Source organism: Oxyura jamaicensis, chromosome 4, assembly GCF_011077185.1.
Source record: "Oxyura jamaicensis isolate SHBP4307 breed ruddy duck chromosome 4, BPBGC_Ojam_1.0, whole genome shotgun sequence".
In the NCBI taxonomy this organism is placed as follows: Eukaryota; Metazoa; Chordata; class Aves; order Anseriformes; family Anatidae; genus Oxyura; species Oxyura jamaicensis.
This window is the reverse complement of record NC_048896.1, coordinates 72,704,793-72,725,077: the sequence shown is the minus strand read 5'-3', so window position 1 is coordinate 72,725,077 and position 20,285 is coordinate 72,704,793. Positions and strand designations below refer to the sequence as shown.

Genomic DNA, 20,285 nt, shown 5'->3' with positions numbered 1-20,285 from the left:
AAAAAAAAAAAAAAAAAAAAAGAATTGTCGGTTTTATCAGTCATCTTTTTATGCATCTCTTTGTATATAACATTGTTATCTTCTCTTTGGTTAATGCAGTGTCCTAAATACTTGTAAGAGGCTAAAGATGAATATGTGTCATTTTCATAAGTTGTAAGGTAGCAAGTGCTTCATCTCTGATAAATACGTGAAAAAGATGATTTACCAGTTCCTGAGCTTCAAGATGAGTTCAGCTTCCTTTCATTCAGGAACTCGTAGTGCTCAAGTAGCTGCATTGCACGTCTCATCATCAGGTTTCCAGTTACTGGAGTTTCTTGCCAACACGTGCTCAGTTACAAATGCTTTTGATACAAGGAGCTACATAAATAATAAAACTTGGAAATAATAGGAAGATTTTACTTAAGTAAGACAACTCCAAGTACTTTTAAGTGAAGAATGTTTGCAGAAAATCCTAGTACAGTAAGTTTGGTCTAAAGAGCGTGCAGATTTTCTGGATACCAAAACAATCTTAGATTGTTTTTTGTTTTTTTTTTTTTTAACTGAGATGAAGCAGCTTTCAAAGAGTGAGACTTTGTGCTATGAGAAAACTTCTCTGTAGGTTGGAGGAGGTGAGAAAACTGGGGGAAAGGTAGGTTGTACACAAAACTCATGCATACAGACATAGTGTTGCTTTAAATATTAAATGCTCTTTGTCCATCAGACACATGTATGGGGGATCCAAATTGGCAATGTTGTGTACAGGCCACAGTTTTCACTGCATGCAAAAATGACAGTGTTCAATTTAGGATAATATTAATTCACTGATACTATTTTTTAAGCTATATACAATTTCATCGTATTGCATACTGACAGGTAAAAATGGATTTTACTGTATTATTTTATAATCACAAAATGGCTCTACAAAGTGATAAAAGCGGTAAGCAGTGCTTTGTGTCAAGAGAAGAATCAAGGGAGGGAAGGACTGAAATTAAGGAATGAAAATTAAGTTCCTTTAGATAATTTACATGAGAACATTTTAATTTGTTATTACAAATAGGGCATTAGACAAATAGAGAAATATTGAAAAAGTTGGGCTTAGTTTCCATAAAAGTCTCTTATGACTTCAAAAGTTTTGTTGTCTGTTTCTTTAAATTCTCTGTGTTTCTTAATTCTGCTTTCTGTCATAGTTTCTGTTGATTTGCCTTGATAGAGAAATGTCAAGTTTAGCAGCCTGTAACTATCTGTATATCTTCTGGAGACATGGATGTCGTTTACCACCTGACAGTCCTAAGGCAATTTTAAGCCAGGGATATGCACACCATTGTATGCGCAACTATTTCTTGATGAGCTCCTTTAGTACTCATGATTCCTGCTTTCACAGCGTTTTTATACCTGTCATCAGCTGGCTGTCAACAGCTCAACAATAACATCTCATTGTGGTTTGTGGACTTTGTATTTCTTATATTTACAGCGTTTGGCTTTTGTGATGGGGAGCGAGAGGCATTTATCTTGCTGTTCTGACAACTGCCAGAGTCCCAGTGGGGTGCTTCCCTTGTTGTTTTTTTTTCTTCTGTTACTCAGGTCATGTCTTGCAGCTCAGAAGAACACCAGTTGTCTAGACTTCTAATAATTACAGCTGGGACTTATAACCTTCTAATACATTTTTCCTGCATTCTGACAACTGTGGAATACCAAAGGCTCCAGAATCTTCAAAGTTCAGAACTTCTATTAGTTTTTATTTAGGTTAAATGTAACACTGTCAGATTTGCTATCATCATTGATTTGAAAATATTTAACAAAGCTTTGTGATAATCGGTCACTTGCAGAGTTACGAATAGAAAGTATATTAAAATATTCAGCCTGCTCCTGAAACAGCTTTTATCGGCCTCTGGAATGGGTGGGTTTGGGAATCAGAGAGTGAGGTTAAACTGATATACATACTTGGAGTCTGATCCATTTCTTTGAACATACTTTCAGCAGCACTGAAACACGAGGAGATTTTGTTTTCTTCTTTGGACCATTAAGCTTAAGTCATCCATTAAGATCAGATGGTCTTCCTATTATTTATATTCAACGGTTTAGCATCAAATGTGAATGTTTTGTGTACCTTTACCCTAGTCTTATTTATATGACCTTTTTGAATATACATTTATTCTGAATCTGGCAATGGAAATTTTTGGATAAAATGTTTTTTTCTAATCGTGTTTTTATTCTCCATGTAGTTTATAATAATTCAGCTTGTTTAATTTTCTTTCATGTTTGCAGTTTCTGGCAGATATGGAAAATAATGCACTCTTTAGGGATGACATTGAGTGTCAAAAACTCATTATGGAAGCAATGAAGTACCATCTGTTGCCAGAGAGACGACCTATGTTGCAAAGTCCTCGCACCAAACCTAGAAAATCTACTGTGGGAGTGTTGTTTGCAGTTGGAGGAATGGATGCAACAAAAGGTGTTGGCTTATATAATGAGTAGTTGATGAGCTGGGGGTTTTGTTTGTTTTGTTTTAAGAAATGTTTGATAGATGTTTTTATAACGTGTTAATTCTAAAATTCAAAAATTTTTCAATATAGAACATAAACATCATAAAAACCACTATTGGCTTAGAAAAACAGGTAGCATTGAAGATACTGTAAAAATTCTGGAAGCTACAGTTACGATTGATTCAAAATTGTCAGGGGAATATTGGATTTCTGTGTAGTTAAATGTTGAATTGAAGGTAAACTGTATCCTTATTTACTTGTGTGGGAAGTAATTTGGAAAAGGAAGAAAATGACAGAAAATGCACAAAGATGGTGTGCACGTGTATATAAAAAAAAAAGTATGCTTTTTGACTAATTGTTGGATAGCTCCATCAAAGCTACTTGGATTTTTTTTCTAATATAACCTCCAGTACTGTCTAATTGTAGTTAGAAGGAATCTTGAAAGCAAGAAAAAAAATACGGTATAGAAGGTTCAGTCTTTGTTTTAAAGTTAATACTTTTTAGTACAGATTACAAGGATATTGGTAGTTGTTTCTTTTTTCATGTGTTGTCCTTGAAAGCTTCGTCACCTAGCACCAGACTTTTTCTAGTTTTCCAGTATTTTCTAGTATTATGAAAAGGTTGATTTCAATATATAATTGCATTTCATAATGTTGTTTTATATTCCTAATATGCATTTTTCTAAAGGCTTCATCCTGTAACGATGTTAGAAATTCTGCTTTTTGTCTTGAAAAGCACAGAAAAATCCTTATTCGTAATGGTGCAGTTGATTCTCAAGGAAGTCAAAAAAGACTACTCATATACATAGAATTAAAAACATGCTGCAGGATTTCTTGCCGTCTTGTAGGAACAGCTGGAATAAAAACTACCTTAATTCAGATTAAACTTTTTTGTAACTTGTGGATGTTGCCATTTAGGAGCTACAAGCATTGAAAAGTATGAACTTCGTACCAACATGTGGACTCCTGTTGCAAACATGAATGGACGAAGATTACAGTTTGGAGTTGCAGTCTTAGATGATAAATTGTATGTTGTTGGTGGCAGAGATGGACTGAAAACATTGAATACTGTGGAGTGCTACAACCCTAGAACAAAAACTTGGAGTGTAATGCCACCGATGTCCACACATCGTCATGGTCTTGGTATGTAGCTTTCTGTGAAGACTGAATGCTTTTTTTTAAAAGGTTATCTGTTTTTTTTCAGGATTGGTTGAAAATCATTCAGAAATTAAAGTTGGAGGGGGGAAGTGTGTCTTTGTTTCATGCCAACTTGTTACTGAACTTCTTTTCTCCTTCAGATTATACAGCATTGGCTGCCAATAGGAAACTTGTTTTTTGTTTTAAAATATTTTTGGTGCATGCTGGACTGTCGCTAGGAAAATTAGATCTTTTTTTCTCCAGCTTTTCATATTTGTGTTTTTAGGAGTAGCTGTGTTGGAAGGTCCCATGTATGCTGTAGGAGGACACGATGGCTGGAGCTACCTGAACACAGTAGAAAGATGGGATCCACAGGCTCGTCAGTGGAACTTTGTAGCTAGTATGTCAACTCCAAGGAGCACTGTTGGTGTAGCTATATTAAATGGAAAGTACGTGAAGGCAACTTCCATTTTCTATCTCATTATTTTAATGTAATTACAGGACATCCTAAATGACTGTAACTTCTCTTGATACATGTCAATAGCATTAAGAACCAGTGAGACTCCAGTGATTTCCTCTTACTGTGATAGCTTAAACAATCAACTTCCAAAATTATTGTAAAGGTGGGGAGGAGTACTCGTGTTATTTTACATTAACTCAGTGAGAACAGAACTCAGTCAGAATGGTATCTGATCTGAAGTGGTACCTGAAATTTCTACTACTGTTTTTTCAGTGAAAATATGCTTAGTTCCTTATTACTAAGGAAGAGACCCTCTGGAGTCATCTGATCTAACACCAACTCAAAGCAGAACTACCCCTAAAGTCCTTGGACCTAGTTTCAGAGTTAACTGAAGTAGTTCAGGTCATATCTAAGGATGGAGATTTAACACACTCTCTGGGCAGCCTGTTCTAATATTTGACCACCGTTGTACTGAACATCTCTGAACATCTTTCTTCTGTGATATAATTGGAATTTCCTTGTGTTTCAACTTTTCCCTTCTCCTTTCACTGTGTATCTCTGAGAACGATGTTTTCTATATAACCTCCCATTAGGTGTTTGAAGACACCTCCTTAGCTGTCTCTTTTTAAGACTGCCCAATTCTCATATATCATGTGTTCCAGCTCCCTTATCATCTTAGTGACCGTCAGCTGGACTTGCTCCAGTATGACAAGATCTTTCTCTTCCTGAGAGCCCAAAGATGGACACAGTATCCAGAAGTAGTCTTATATGTACTGAGTAAGGGAGATCAATTGTAATTACTTCAAGGGCATACCATTGACTTCTGTTCAATTTGCTGTCTTCCAAGACCTCCAAGTCTATTCTTGCTAAGTTGGTTTTTCTCCAGTCAGCTCCCAGCCCGTACTATTGCATGGAAATAGGCCATTCCAGGTACAGGACTTTGCACTCTTACAAAGTTCAACAAAGGCAAATTCAGCCCACTTTTCAAGCCTGTATAAGTCTCTCTGAATAATAGCCAGGCCCTCCAGCATATCAGCTACTCCCCTTAATTTGATATTATCAGCAAACTTCCCAAGGCTGATTTCCGTTACATCTTACAGATAATTAATGAAGACATTAAGCAGTATCAAGCCACAATATCAGCCTGGGAGCAACAACACTAGTAACCAGCTGCCAGCTGGTTACTTCATGCTGCTGATCACAGCCCCTTGTGCCGAGCAGTCCATCCAATTTTCCACCAGCCTTTTAGACAGTGTAGCTAAATCACGTATTTGCCACTGTGGCTACAGAATACCAAGTCAACCTAACTTACTGTGATTATATCAGAATATTTACACTCCTGACAAGAATTTTTAACTTCCTGCTTATGTCCTATCTGACACGTCTCCCTTGAGCTGTTTGAGTATTGTGAGCTAGCAAAAAGCTTTTCACAATTTCTTCTTTTTTTTTTTTTTTTTTTTTTTGGAAGGTTAGTCACCTGCTAAATTAGTACAGCTGAAATGCACCTGCAAAGGGTCCTGTGAGATCTGGAACAAGTCCAGGAATGAGTGGAAATGCTCACCTGGGTGCAGGAAGGAGGGAAGAACTTGAACAACCAGCAAGCAGAGTGCCTTGGGCTGCCTTGGAACTGCAGTCTCAGATGCCTAAGTTAGGTCTGAAGCTTCCTATATATTCAGCAGAGAGTCCCAGGTGTGGTAAAAAAACACCAGAATTAGTCTCACATTTCTCTATTATTTTAGAACATAGCCTAGACTCTTAACATAGGCAGCAACACTAGATGCATATAGCTAAAAGGCTTGAAAGCACGTGCAAATTTATTGCCTTTGAGCTGAGGGAGCAGTAACTTCTGCACATTCTAGTAATATGCATCTGTAACTTGATATATTTCAGATGATTTGCTCAAAACATTCATGAAGAGAAATTAATTTATTCTCCGTTTTCAGAATGTGAAATCGCTGAAGAAGTGATCAAAATTCTGTCATGTTTTTGGGGGAGAGAGAGCAGGGGGCTTCATTTAAATGCTGTGTTGCATAGCGGATTGATTTTTAGTCACAAGTTTTTTGGAACGGAAATATTTTTTAAACATACTTCAGTGCATTCCTTATGTTAAACAATTTGTGTTATTAAACATGAGCACTTCCATGGAAATGCATTATTTAAAGAGTTTTTAAAAATTTTTGGAGAACTACTAGGTCAACCATATTTACAAGTGGTTTATATTTAAGTTTGTTGGTCAATCTATGTACAACAGACAAACACAAAGTGTTTCCCAAACTGAAGACATCTTAAGTAGTGCTTCATAGTAACCGTAACACTATCATCATGTGAAGCCATAGAATCATTTAGATTGGAAAAGACCTTTAAGATCATCAAGTCCAGCCATCATCTAACACTACCAAGTCCACCACTAAACACAGTACTTAATGTTTATATGATTATTGAACTGTATTACTCTGCCTTAGACAATGAAGGGATTTCATTAATGATGCTTCAGCTGATCTCTCAAACCAGAATTCACTTCTAATGTGTTGCTTCCTTTTTAGAATGCCTTTTGCATTCTTACCTTTCAAAATAACATTGCTTGGCATTTCTGCTTTTAAGCCTATGTTGCTCATAAATGTTGCATAAAATCTTTAAATGCATTTGATTAGTTTTAAATATTCATTAGTGATGCATTACTCCTAAAACCCCTCTTTTCCTTCCATCCTTATTTTCAAAAAAAAAAAATCCTTTGTTTTATATCAAATGCTAGAAACCCTTGTGTAAGAACTGAGCAAACTAGGCCACCTAGTGGGTGTGAGGGACTTAACATAGCACTGCCATTCATAAACTAAAGTTCAGATCAAGAAAAGTACTTGAAGAGGCAGTTCTTATGTGCACACATCTATTACTGGATTTTCCCTATGACCCTGCTAGAAATGCAGCTTTGTTAAGTCACACGTTTTGAAAATCTTAGTAATGGGCACAGGTTGACAAACAAATGCTGTGCTATAGATATAATCCATTTTCTGTAAACGTTCATTATTGTATACTAATCACAATACAAAAAGATTGGAGCAAAAACGTACAATCTCAGTGTTAGAAACAGAGTGTTCTAATTAAAGTTGAGTCTCCTAAACTTTTTAATAAATTTGGAAGGCCTTTATACATCACTGGAAACTTATATAACTTATGTCTTGTTCAGACAAAGCTTATTAATACCTTTTTTTCTTTTTACTTTTTAGGCTTTATGCAGTTGGTGGTCGAGATGGAAGTTCTTGTCTTAAGTCAGTAGAATGTTTTGATCCTCATACAAACAAATGGACTCTCTGTGCTCAAATGTCAAAAAGAAGAGGTGGTGTAGGTGTCACCACTTGGAATGGGTTTTTGTATGCAATAGGTGGTCATGATGCCCCAGCATCAAACTTAACATCCAGGCTGTCAGACTGCGTAGAAAGGTAATATCCTGATGAAGGTGTATCATGCTAGTAGTCCTAAAAATGCCAGTCTATAGAGTGATTTAGAGAAAGAGCTGTAAGTAGAAACCTAATAAAATAGCCATATTTTTAAGGTGAGCAGAGGAAAACTATATATAAAAACATCCTGTGTAGTCATAATGTGATTAAAATCATAGTCAAATCATGATTAAAGTCAAAATGTTGCCAGGACAGATTATTTAAAGTAAATGGATGATGATTGATTATTGAGAATAATTTGGAATTTAGGATGTTTAAAAATTGAGTAGTTGCTCTTTCACAAAAAAAACCTGTACCACTTCATATTATAACTTGAAAATGAATAATTAATCCAAGTTTGTATATTATTTCTTGTATCCCCTGATGGCACTGGAACACTTGTGATTCAATTATTCCGAAGTCGGTATGTCCTTAAGTAAAGTTATTGTGAAATTGCTGTATTACAAATGGCAAAATCATGTGTGATCCATTTAAAAAAAAAAAAAAAAAAAGAAAAAATGACAGTAAATTCTTCATAATGCAATGCACTACATAATGCAATCTTCACTGTCGTTTCAAGTATTTCTTAAATATGCTTTAATTCTCCTTTTTTCCCTCAAATTTTATTTCTTTTTCCTTGTTATCTCCCAGCACTTAACAAGTGATTCTTTGTTACTCATCTCCATTTACTAGATTTCCTTATCTGATTTGCTCTCTTAGAAAAAAAAATACAGTAGTTTTCAAACTTAGTGTTCTAATAGACCCCAAAATACATAATATGGTCCATACCACTTAAAACATGAAGGTAGTTGAAAAAGGCCCCAGAAGGGTTTGCAGATTGGAAGCTGCCTCTTAGCTAATACCAAATTTTTAGAGTAATATAAATAATTAATTAGCCCAAGAGAAAGCAATTAATAGGTTCATGTATTCTTCTGCATCAGTATTCTCTGAAACAGTTACATAACATATTACTTTAATAATTACAAATAATCTTGTAATGAATGTTGTCCTTGTTTTTTAACAGTGAGGTGAAGATGGAGGAAAATGAACCTCATGGGAATAGCTCCTCTAAAAAATTGTTTAAAAAAATGGCATTAAGCTTCCACATAGTTGTTTACCACTACATTCTGCAATAAAAGTCACTTTTCCTAGAGAAGTACATTGATTTATAAATCAATTATAAACTAGCTTAAATTAAAAAATAAATTATACATGTAGGTCATGAATCACCTTCTTTCGCTACGTTATACTTCTATTTGCAGCATGTGCTTTGGGTGGTATTTTCGTGTTACAACTGTGCTTGCATAAAACACACATTTCTTCAATACTTTGAGTGTGGAGCAAAAGATGAAACTGTTAACGCTCATCACATCCATGTTCTCCACGCAAACAAATCAAGACCTCTTGCTTCTAATAAGTATGGTCTTAAAATGGTGTTCTGGCCAAATAAGTATTTTCCTTGTGTGGTTCCTCAGAGCCCTTCAGAGCCTGGGATTCCATCAGTTGTGCTGTAAGCATCTGTAATCTTACATCATCTCCTTCAGTCAGGTTAAAATGTGTTTCTTGATATAAGAATAGCATGGACCCTCCTATCTAATTATTGACTTCTAAAGGATGTTGATATTATTCTAGAATGTCATTTTTTTCATTAAACTATCCATTTTTACTGAGGATTCTGATGATATGGAGTTATGATTCAAGCAGTGCTGTAAATTGTCTTTAGAATTTTGCATTTTTCTCCAGCTTTGCTCTTTGGAATGGTGATCTTCCTTGACAAGTTAACTCTCTTTAGAACCACATTCAATTCAAACAGCCTGTGCTTTGACATTTAGTAGTCACCACATAACGCAAGCACTTGCTCTACTGTAGTATAGCAGCAGAACTGTTTCCAGAGTGGTATGTTTATCAGTGCAATAAAAAATATATTAAGAGCACCTGTATGCATATGTATACATTACTGTATGGAAAGCAGCGCTAGATAGATAAGAACCTAGATAGTACTAGTAGGTGGCTAGTACTGACTGTGTTACCAGATGAGTAAGGAAACACTTCAAAAGAGAGCGTCTGGGGAAAAAGTCCTTTGAAATATTAACACTCAAGTCTTTGATCTAATAATACCTGTTTTCTACTATGTTAAGTGTGTCGATTCCAGTACTTTTTTCATTAAATCTTGGCAAAAGTTTTAGAGCATAAAACAAATTATCTTTTAGGTATGATCCAAAAACAGATATGTGGACTGCTGTGGCCTCTATGAGCATTAGCAGAGATGCAGTGGGAGTATGTCTTCTTGGTGACAAGTTGTATGCTGTTGGAGGATATGATGGTCAGACGTACCTTAATACAGTGGAGTCTTATGATCCCCAGACAAATGAATGGACACAGGTATAGTTTCTGGCCAGGTCACACACTACTAATTATTTTGTTGTTATTTCAAGCATGCTTTGTTTTGCAAGGAGAAAACAAATACTCCTTTTCTAAGAAGCACTTTCTTGTTAGTCTGTTGTAAGTCAGTCAGTCTCTCTCTCTCATCTGCCAGTTCCAGGTGGTTTTCTTTGAACAGACAGTTCTTAAAGTGTAATAAATCGCCCTTGTTTCTTTGGCAATAATATAGTTATTTTCTTTGACAATTTCAGCTACTGTAAGAAAATGTATTGACTTGTTTCCAAAATTGTCATAAAGGGTTCTGTTTAAGCTGAAGATAAATGATAAATGTAGATTAGTTTTAGCTCTAACGTCTCTCAGCAACCTTATCAATTTATTCAAGGTTTTGGTCATCTTTTCAGAAATAATCCCTTCCTGGTTTGAATGCTGTGTACAGTCTCTGCAACGCTGAGAAAGCCTTTTCCCATATCTTTTTACCCATCTCAAAAAAATAATCCCGTACTGTCAATTCAAAGCTTGGTTACTTTTTCACTTTTTTATAGCTCCAGGAACGTGCCTTTCTGTGAGAGGAGCCTAAGCAAGCTGTTGTTAGGTATTTTCTGGCATTTAAGATACCAGGAGAGTCTGAGACATCCACAGAGGGCTGGAGGATACAACTGGGAATCTGTAGGAGACAGAGGCCCTTCTGGAGTCCAGTTACAGGATGAATGTTCTAGGTCATTAGAACAGCATTAGACACCAGTATTGAGGCAGCTGGATTCTAACCTAATTATGCAGTTGAATTCTGAACTTATGAGTATGCTATTCCAATAGCAGCCCGAAATTGCTCATTCAAAAAGAGAATAAGGAGTTTATTGTTTCCTGAACTGTTCTCTATCAAAATCTTCGTGATGCAGAAAACTGAACTCTCCATTTCCCCTCACTTCATACTGGTTCTACAAGATCTTTTAAAAGGGTAGGTCATCAGACCTGGGGTCCTCTGGTGCCAGAATTGATAGTGGTAACCCATGACAGCACTCGTTGTCTCGTTGTGCTAAAGGAAAAGCAAAAACGTGTACCAGAGGAGAGGAGCTGTGCATCTGGCCATTGCTTTTAAATGAACCTTGTATGATGGCTAGGTGGTGACTGTCTCTATCCTCTGTCTCTTTGTATTCGTAGCCTTGACACTATGCATCCTGCTGAATCCCAGTCCCAGTACATAGACTACTTTTGAAACCTTACTAGAGGTACTTGGAAACATCTCTGTCCTTTCCTTTTCTTGTTATCTCAGCAGTCTTGCCACCACTTCATCCACACACAACTGAAGCACAAGTTGTGCAATTTTCTCAAATTTTTTAGAGCCACAAACAGCTCAGGGGTAAGTCTGTTCCTGGAAAAAAAGTTACAGGAGAATTGGCATAAACACCAAAAGCCTTTTTTGTCTTCAGGACAGTCTCTGTAACACTTAGTATTGGAGCATAAAAATAACGTGAAGTTTAAAAGGGGAAGCTAAGGTGAGTGTTAAAAAAAACACCTTCATCTTTGCAAGTCCAACAGAATCTCATTGGAAAAGAGTCTTGTCAGAAGTAATTTATGGTTACCAAAAAAAAAAAAAAAGTTTTTCAAATCAGAATCATTTCCCAGTTTCCATTCAACAGGATTTTACCAAATACTGAAGTAAAAAAGACAGGTTGCCCCTGACGTTTGGCATTCTCTGGCTGAGAAAATAATCTGTAGTTTTGCCAACAATTACTTAGACTGTCTAGCTCAGGTATCCAGTTTGTGCCATAAGAAAGGATTATTTTTCCTGTAATACTGAGTAATAGAAATTAAGAATTGTTTCATATTATTGTATTTTTCTATGCTTTTGAAGTGTCTTACCCTTTCATATATAACACCTTCTCTTTTTCTGCATGTTTTTATCCAAGTTTTGAGCCAATTTGCTACTTTCTTAAGGTATGTGGATGATACTGCCTCTACTGCAGCTGTACAGCTCTTATTAAAAGCATTAAATACTGTCAGTTTAAGAAAAAAATACTTAAACCTGACTACATTTCTCTCATGGATGTATTATTTTTTTTTGCTTACAGGTTGCACCATTGTGCTTAGGAAGAGCTGGAGCGTGTGTTGTGACTGTAAAACTATAAATTATTTTCTCTGTGAAGGTGACAGTCTCCTGTGTAGGAGAATTTCATATTTCCTCTAGCCAACTATCAGTGCACCAGTAAACACCAGGTGCAGGATATCTACAACAGCAAAGTGTTTGGTCTCCAGCTGACGTACACCTACCTGTTGTTCTTACGGACCAATATGAGGCACTTTTTAAGGAATCGTCCTTGTTACCTGTACATTAGAAGAACCACAAGCAAATCAGTTGCAACTAAGATTTGTTGCCAGAGGAGGACTTCTGCTGAGGAAATACTAAGAAATGAGCAAACGCATTGTGAACTCACTGGGATAATGAAATGTTATTTAGGGCCTTGATCCCTCTAAAATGCAGAGGAGTGATGCTATTAATGGATATAGTTCCACTGATACCATTGAGTCTATCTGAAGTTCCAGGATTGGGCCCCATATAATTAATTTGCCTATAATAAACGTGTTTTGCTATAGATATCTGAACTATTACAATGCAGGCTGACAAACCAATGCAAACCATTGTAAATGGCAGGTGAAATGCTTGCCTTAAAATGAAGTTGTGTATTTGGTGAATATTTTGCACTTTTATCATCATTCCTAGATTAGAAAACTTTTTATTTAACCAAAGCCTTATTTTAAATATTGTCTTATTATGCTAACAGAAATCTGCTATTTAATAATATCTGCAGATTTTTGATATCCAGTGTACTTTTTTTTAAAGGTTTTCCGTAAGATGGAGAACATCATACCTTTTTCTCTACTTTGGTTCTTATATTTAGATTGTTGTTATTTTTAAGGAAAAAGCTGTAAGCATGAGTTGTTAGTTGAAAAATTCTAAAGTGTAATTAGAAGTTAACCAGTTTAATAAGAGCACTTTGGAATTTTCAAAGCATTCCATTGCATCTAGACTAAGAGTCTACTTTGATTCTCTTTAATTGTATTTTACATGAGGCTTTGCACTAATTTGAGAAGTATGATTTTATAAGATGAAATGAAACTGTTGTCTGTCTTTTTTTTTTCTTTTTTTTTTTCCCAATAAGATGATTTCGAAATGTAAACAGCCCAGTCCTACAAGATGCTCAACTAGCACCATTTAAGCATGTTCAGCATCTTGTAGGAGAGCTGTGTGTTCCTGGCGGGATTATATTAAATCAGCTACCTTATTTAACAGTTACTTAGTTTTTTCAGAGGCTTTATGATTTGCCTTTTTTGGCTCCTCTGCTATGTCACACTGTTGCTTTGGAGGGTCTGAATGTTCTCTGACGGTCTTTTGATATTTGCTTTTCTGTGCCTTGCTCCTCCCGTTTTGACAACAGTAGGCGGTCACTTGTAACGGAGGATGTGGAGATGTGAGCTCACTGAATGTTTCCCAGATTGAAGCGTCCGACACCCAAAGTCTTTGTACGTTTGTAGTTTTAAATAGACGTGTGTCAGTGCTCTCGACCAACTCTTTATTGGTTTAAAGGAAATTGCCAAACTTTGTGAAGAAACCTGCACTGTTTGAAACTGAATACAGCTAAACTTAAACGCAGTTCGGGCGGGCAGTGCCTTTTTTCTGTAGCTTTGGAGGGTAACTATTATGTTAATAATTGTTATTTTACAAACGGCCGTCGTGGCCTGTCAGCACTTGCGCAGTCTGCGCCCCATACGGCGCCTCATAACGCACTGTGCGTAGCGTACGAGCCTATGGGAGCCGCCGCGTCCGCAGGCCTCGCTTTCCCATTGGCTTCGGGGCGGGGTATGGCCCCGCCCACCACCCTCGATTGGCTCCGGCCTTCTCCCGCCTTCCCCGTCTCCACGGCAACACGGACGCCGGGCGGGGTGAGGGGGTTCCAGCTCCCCCGCTCGGCTTGGGGGGGGCGGCGCATGCGCACGGGGGCGCTACGCAGCGAGCGGTGGGCGCGATGAAGGTGAGGTCGTACGGGAGGGAGGGGGAGCGCGCTCTGGGGGGGGGCTGAGGCGGCCGGCGGCGGGGGGAGGTGGGAGGGGGAGCGGGCGCCGCGCCCCTCATGGCCGCCCCCGGCGGCTCCCGAGCCGTTACCGGCCGTTCTAGGGCCTCCTGATGGAGCCCGTCTGTGCTCCCGTGTTAGTCATCGTTGGTTAAATGTTCATTAAAAATTGTGTCTTTCATTAAACTTGCTTCAAAGCTGAACGCTGTTGTCGGGTGTTTTTTGTGCCTCCGGCGTGCAGCGCTTGTGGTGTTGCTCGTTTTGTTCCCTAAATAAATTCAACGTAAAGAATGCCTCGGAAGAAGGGATAGAGACCTTTTGGGAAAGAAATGATACAAAAACAAGCCTTCTTGCCCTTTGTGGGACGCCAGACAGTGGTGTTTAGCTGATGATGTGGGAGGGGGAAAAATCCTAAAAGTTGTTGGGTTTATCCTGCACCCTAGTTATGGAAAAATTATGAGGGTAGTGTGAAAGTTAAAAGAAAGTTGATAAACACAGTGAGAAATAGCATGTTGTTACAGTTGAGTTGCTTTGTGGCCCGAACTTTTAAGCCCCGACGATTTAGGGAGCACAAGATACTTACACATCTTTTAAAAGAGTAGATATTGAGCTCTGTTTCATGCCCTGAAGATGCTATTTGGTCCCACACTTCTGCATGAAATTTGAAGAATTAGATATGTTGGTCTTCAGATGTGAAGAGGGGAGCCTTGTGCAATCTTAATTCTAGTAACACTAAGTGGAAAAAAATGGTAGTTGTGGGAAAAGTCCCAGAAGCTCTCAATGCAAACACCCAGCATCAGAAACTTCCATTTTTCCAGCACAATAAGAGGAAAAACAAAACAAAACAACAACAACAAAAAAAATCCTTAGTATTTTGGTGCTTCAGTACATTAGAATCATCCAGAATTTGTTGGTGCTTTTCTTCACGTAGAAAGTTCTGTCCTTGTTTTATGCTTATGATGTTAAGATGTGCAATTTCCCTCTTTTTTTTCCCCAGCAAGTCTTCAGTCTAATAGAAAAATCTTGGTCTGGTTCCTCTGTGCAGTTTGCTTGGCAGAAAACTTTGGGAAATTTCCTTGCTGTAACAGGGTAAGATTACAAATATTTATTGCATAGAAATCATTGAGAGTAGAGAAAATAACATTGTTAAATAGATCTGAACCAAAGCAAGATATCTGTCAACTCCTTACAAATGTAAATTCATGATACTCCTGAGCAATGTTACTGCAATTATAAAACCTCAATGTGGAAAAAGTTTTAACCTGTTATTTGCAGATGAAGAAAGGGAATTATTCCATATGTTAATATTTTCTAGAGGTGATCGCACTGTGAGCATTTTTGATCGTCACGGTCAGAAGAGAAATGAAATTACCTTACCAGGGTAGGTACTAAGATGGATTTAAATTGTTTTCTTCAAATTGTTTTTCTTTAGAAGTGCTATTCTTCTGGTGAGGTGCTTAGTATGAGAACTTCATAGGTATAGATACCAACTCCAGTGTTTGTGCCTGGAAAAGAAGACAAACTGATGAGCACATATGGAATATGAGATAGTAAAAGCTGAACTCATAGTAAGCTGTCAAGGTTAGTCAGAAAAATACATCTTCAAACCCAAAACACTTCTTTTTAATAGCAAACTCAATCTAATTCATTAAAAATGTTAGAAAATATGTATCATGACAGTAAGAAAGAATATAGTAAGGTCATAAACAATATCCGTGTTATGCTAATTGTGACTGTATTCTTGGTACTGTGCATTTTGTGGTACTTTGTATCATAGTCTTACTGAGGAAATATATATTTCAGTGTACTTTTGCTTCTACTCATTCTGCACAGCATTGCCCAGCAATTATGATAAATGCTCGTTCTGTTGAGCAAAATGCCAAAAGAGAGGAGAGTTACCAGGTATGCTTCTGCATAACTTTCTTTTCCAAGATCATTATACTTGTTGATCTAGGAGAAAAATAATTCCAATACTGAATAGCCTCTAGAAAAATTGAACTGTACAGAAGGTTTTCATTGTCACTTGAAAATTTAGGTGGCAGTATTTCAAGTATTAGAATGTAGGTAACAGTTCTTTTAGTTATTGGCCTTCCTTTCAGCCTCTGTCATTTTGATGAGATTTGGGTAAAAGCATGGTTGCTATAAAAATAAACCTTCCAGATAAATCCACAGTTTGTCATGGGTTTGCCAGGGAGGGAAAGAGAACAGGGACTTCAACTTTAATTCTGGCTGTTTCCGTATATTTTCAAACATATTTTAATGTTATTAGTGAAACTCTACTTTTTTTTTTTCAGTAACTGTGTTACTCTGGACTGGGATAAAGATGGAGATACTTTAGCAATAATCACAGACAAATCTAGTGCCATTTATCTCTGGGATGCCAACACAAACAAAACAAGCCAATTAGACAGTGGCATGAGGTAAGAAAGTCTTGTTTTGAATTGTTTTTAAAGTGTATTTGAAGACAGACCACTGTGCGCTGCTGCTCTTTATGCTCTCTTTTATGTCAGCTAAGAAGCTGATGTGAAAGTAGAATAAAGGTGTATGTCTTTTAGCTTGATTTAATTGCCACCAAGACATCATACTCATGCTTTATAATCTTTGGTTTTTGCCTGAGTGTCGAGTGTGTGTTGCATTTAACTCGTAAAATCCTATAGTTATGCAGCTATTTGAGAAGCCTGTTAATTCACGTGTGTTTTTCCAGAAATTGGAATGCATACTGACACGTGAACCACGGGCCCATTCATCTGGTGTGAAAGCACTTATATTCTCTAACTTTGATGTCAAACTTCAGGCTTCCAGTAGAGAGAAAAAAGATAACCTTGCAAATTGGGTACCCAAATGCTTGAGTTACCCTCTGAAGGGAACCTTACTGCTTGTCTACTAAGAGTACAGAAGGCCTAGGAGATAACTAAGTTAGATATGTACAGTTGGAAAATATGAGTTACCATCCTGTCCCATTTCTCAGCTTTGGAATTTCTTTTTTCTGTTCTTCTTGAAGAGCTTCTTTAAAAGGCCTGTTGATGTGGAAGATATATTGCAAAGATCATCTTTTTACTGGAATCCTCATAGCACATACACTCTTAAGCTAATATGCTACGGTTTGTTGCCGGATTCTTTCTGGTATGATTTGCTGGTTTTGAAGTGATTTTCAGTTGGTGGCGTTCATTTCTTTTCTTAGTTGTCAACAAGGCCAAAGTCCCAAGAGAGTTTCTCTTCAGTGTTGCCACTGTTTTGTAGCAGCAAGGATGGGTGACTTCTGGGTATCTGCACAAGCCATGCATTCTCCAAAGTATTCCAACCAAGTAAACAGGAACTTAAAATAAGAGAGGTGACTTTTAGTGCTGTTGGTATTTGTTTCCCTTACAGTTATGAGGGGACTGAAATGCCACTCACAAAAGAGACTGTGTCAGGATGAGAAGGGTACTGATGGCACAGGTTCAGATCCCTCTCTTTTTGAATTGGGTCACAGACTTAAAACTCTTCTGAGGCTTACATAACAATCAGGCATTAGGTTAACAAATAAACTTGGTTTAACAATTAAACTCATAGATTTTTGAATCTATTCCACTAAACTATTCTACTCTATATAAACATTCACTGTGTGTAGGAAAGAGTGGAACTGAATCTGTCCTGTGGTTATTAGGGCACTCACCTGAGCAGAGAAACAGCTGATTAGGTACTGCTTCTGTTTTATTAACCTAAATGGAGACAGTCTTCTGATTTAACCCTTTATTTTTATATGTTCTTTTACAGTAAAAAATAGTCAAAGATATTAAAATGTGAGTGTTTCATCCACTAAATAAAAAAAATAAAATAGGTCAGCTGGAAAAATTGAGGTGGGGGGAGATGCTGGGTTTTTGGAAGATATTTTTTTTCTCCAGATTTAGGCTGAAAACTCTGAGTCTAGAATATGGAAATATCCCATCTTTCCAATGGTGTTTACACTTGTAGTTTGAAATTTCAAAAGGAATATTGTATTAAGAGATATTTCTACATTTTAAAATCTAGTACCATATATGAGTATATTAAAACTGGACGTAAGCAGAACAGCCAGAACTGGATGTAAGCAGAACAAGCACTAAGTCATATAAACCATATGGTAGTTGGGCTTTTTTGGTATCTTCCTCTTTTTGAAATTAAAAAAATCACAAGCAAAACCCCTCACATGCAAAACAAATCTGTATTCATATGTTATTAATAAATGAAATTTGTTTGAAATTGGTATTGTGTTCTTACAGTAAGAGTGAAGATGATGTAAGAGGCATTGATGGAAATATGTGCACTAAATAGAAAATCCTGGTTAATATTGTTTTGCTTTTTAAAAATGTCCTATGTAGTACTTTTCTGTGGGACCTTAAATATGCACTAAAACTATCTCTGCTTTATCAGAAAATTCAAGTTAAAACAGCTCTTTCAAAGTTTTCATATTACGTTGACTAATATCAGAGAAGCAGATCTACTCATTTGGAATTGACTGAATGCACAGGAAGTGAATTAAGTACAAAAAACAATGCAGAAAGCAACTGGAAAATAGCACTTACCTATGTGGTAACTTGGAGTGCTTCTTAAAGCTGCATATTTGGTCAAGTAACCCTTGAATCCATCAAAACCACTGGGTTTGTAGACACATTTCCACTTGTACAGGTCTTATTCCATTACTTAATAGCGCTTTTTATTACTTCCACAATTTTTGGACACTTAAATAACTCTGATGCTCGTTGTAGAGAACATTTCCTTCATTTAGAAGTTCTGCTTTGGTCTGTATGGTTTCATAGAACTTCAAGTATGCAAAATGCTTTTGTATGTAAGCCTGTGAAAGGAAGCTACTACACAAAGTAAATATTTTGTTTCTTTTAGGGATGCAATGTCTTTCTTATTATGGTCTCGAGTTGGAACTTTACTTGCTGTTGGAACCACTAAGGGAAACTTGCTTATATATAACCGCCAGACTTCTCGCAAGATTCCTGTTCTTGGTATGCATTGTTTTGAAATTAGGCTTGTACATTTGAAGTGGTGAATTCTGTTAATGCGCATGCTTTTCTTTTTTGTTCTGTGCGTGAGTATGCAGATGAAAAATGTGCTTATACTCAACTTGCACCTTCCATTTTTTATATAAGTAGTTTTATGATTCAGTATGTTAAATATATATACATATACCTGATGCTGCCTCATGAGAAACTTTATTTTATCTTTCTTCCTTTACAACTTGCAAGGGATTCATGTGGTTATCATTGTTGCTAAGTTACTTTTCTTACCTGCTTAGGACACCTGTGGACAGAAAAATTAAGGATAGAAATTTGATACAAATAAATGGAAGAGCAGGGGCTGTGCAAGTTTCTATGAGGCCAAAAGACTTCCATCTCGGATTAGAAAGTAAATAAAAAATTGCCTATTGAGTTTGTAATTTCTTTGCTCAGTTGCTTCACATTCTGATAATTTGAGTGGCCAGATAGAATATATTTCCATTCCAGATTTTTTCTGTGGTTGTGTTCATTTGTATAGTATAAGTTTCTTTCTTTTTCAGGTAAGCACACTAAGCGGATTACTTGTGGTTGTTGGAGCACTGAAAACCTTCTGGCTCTAGGCGGTGAAGATAAAATGATTACTATAAGCAATCAGGAAGGGGATACTATAAGACAGGTAGTATTCATAAACAACATTTGATTTTAAGACATACATTGATACTCCTGGTTCTTGAGAGAGCTACAGCATAAAGGAACTAGGACCTATGGGAGTCAAGTCCCTCTGTTTGCAAGGATAAAGAGGCTTTGGGAAAACTTTTATAGGACAAGGGCTTATCTAAACATTTGAGCCTCTGTGTTATGCAGCATGATTTATGGTATTAGAATCTCTGCGGAGATTCTAACACGTCATTATAATCCAAACTGACTTTGTGTTTTTTCCAACTTTTTTCTTTTTTTTTTTTTTTTTTTGTTACTAAATGCAATGACAACTGTGTCTATCTATCCTTAACACAAAAATGTACAGGGCAGGAATAATGCAATTGTTTGTCGTTGGTATTTGCTGCATTAAGATTTCAATCTGAACTTCTTTTTTGCAGACCTCAGTGAACTCAGAACCCAGTGATATGCAGTTTTCCGTTATGAAGACTGATGAAAGAGTATCAACCAGGGAAAGCACAGTAAGGAGTTAATACAAAATCCTGCGAAAAGTGTTAATTTGCTGACAATAAGAGTGGGCTGAGATTTTTTTTTCCTTGACTTAAAATTTGATGTTAAAGCTTTCGTTTTGTTTTTCAGTTTTTAGTTTTTTTTTCTTCCCCAAAAAATCTTCCATTAAAGCAAAGTTACACTGCTTTGTTCACTAAGGATGCAGTCATA

General features: G+C 36.8%; 2 protein-coding genes and 1 long non-coding RNA gene across 7 annotated transcripts in view; 2 read left to right on the top strand and 1 right to left on the bottom strand.

The window, feature by feature from the left end:
- Positions 1 to 6,440, bottom strand: part of LOC118166828 — a 9,436-nt gene extending 2,996 nt beyond the window's left edge. The window contains exons 1-2 of the long non-coding RNA XR_004750742.1: positions 6,305 to 6,440; positions 5,214 to 5,217 (exon numbers count right to left, since the gene is read on the bottom strand). This is a non-coding gene — a long non-coding RNA (uncharacterized LOC118166828). The remainder of the gene's footprint in view (positions 1 to 5,213; positions 5,218 to 6,304) is intronic.
- KLHL5 (kelch like family member 5) overlaps positions 1 to 13,520 on the top strand; it is a 57,487-nt gene extending 43,967 nt beyond the window's left edge. For 3 of the 4 annotated variants that reach the window (XM_035326000.1, XM_035326001.1, XM_035325997.1), the window contains 6 exons: positions 2,245 to 2,431; positions 3,380 to 3,604; positions 3,885 to 4,047; positions 7,283 to 7,495; positions 9,703 to 9,874; positions 11,944 to 13,520. In XM_035326000.1, coding sequence (XP_035181891.1) covers positions 2,245 to 2,431; positions 3,380 to 3,604; positions 3,885 to 4,047; positions 7,283 to 7,495; positions 9,703 to 9,874; positions 11,944 to 12,000 — 1,017 coding nt within the window. In that variant the 3' untranslated portion in view covers positions 12,001 to 13,520. Of the gene's footprint in view, positions 1 to 2,244; positions 2,432 to 3,379; positions 3,605 to 3,884; positions 4,048 to 7,282; positions 7,496 to 8,516; positions 9,455 to 9,702; positions 9,875 to 11,943 lie in introns of those variants that run through there. The other variant, XM_035325999.1, reaches the window with a different exon arrangement.
- Positions 13,521 to 13,659: 139 nt separating this feature from the next.
- Positions 13,660 to 20,285, top strand: part of WDR19 (WD repeat domain 19) — a 40,405-nt gene continuing 33,779 nt past the window's right edge. For both annotated transcript variants that reach the window (XM_035325994.1, XM_035325995.1), the window contains exons 1-7: positions 13,660 to 13,902; positions 14,939 to 15,030; positions 15,257 to 15,322; positions 16,236 to 16,361; positions 18,802 to 18,917; positions 19,469 to 19,584; positions 20,006 to 20,086. In XM_035325994.1, coding sequence (XP_035181885.1) covers positions 13,897 to 13,902; positions 14,939 to 15,030; positions 15,257 to 15,322; positions 16,236 to 16,361; positions 18,802 to 18,917; positions 19,469 to 19,584; positions 20,006 to 20,086 — 603 coding nt within the window. In that variant the 5' untranslated portion in view covers positions 13,660 to 13,896. The remainder of the gene's footprint in view (positions 13,903 to 14,938; positions 15,031 to 15,256; positions 15,323 to 16,235; positions 16,362 to 18,801; positions 18,918 to 19,468; positions 19,585 to 20,005; positions 20,087 to 20,285) is intronic.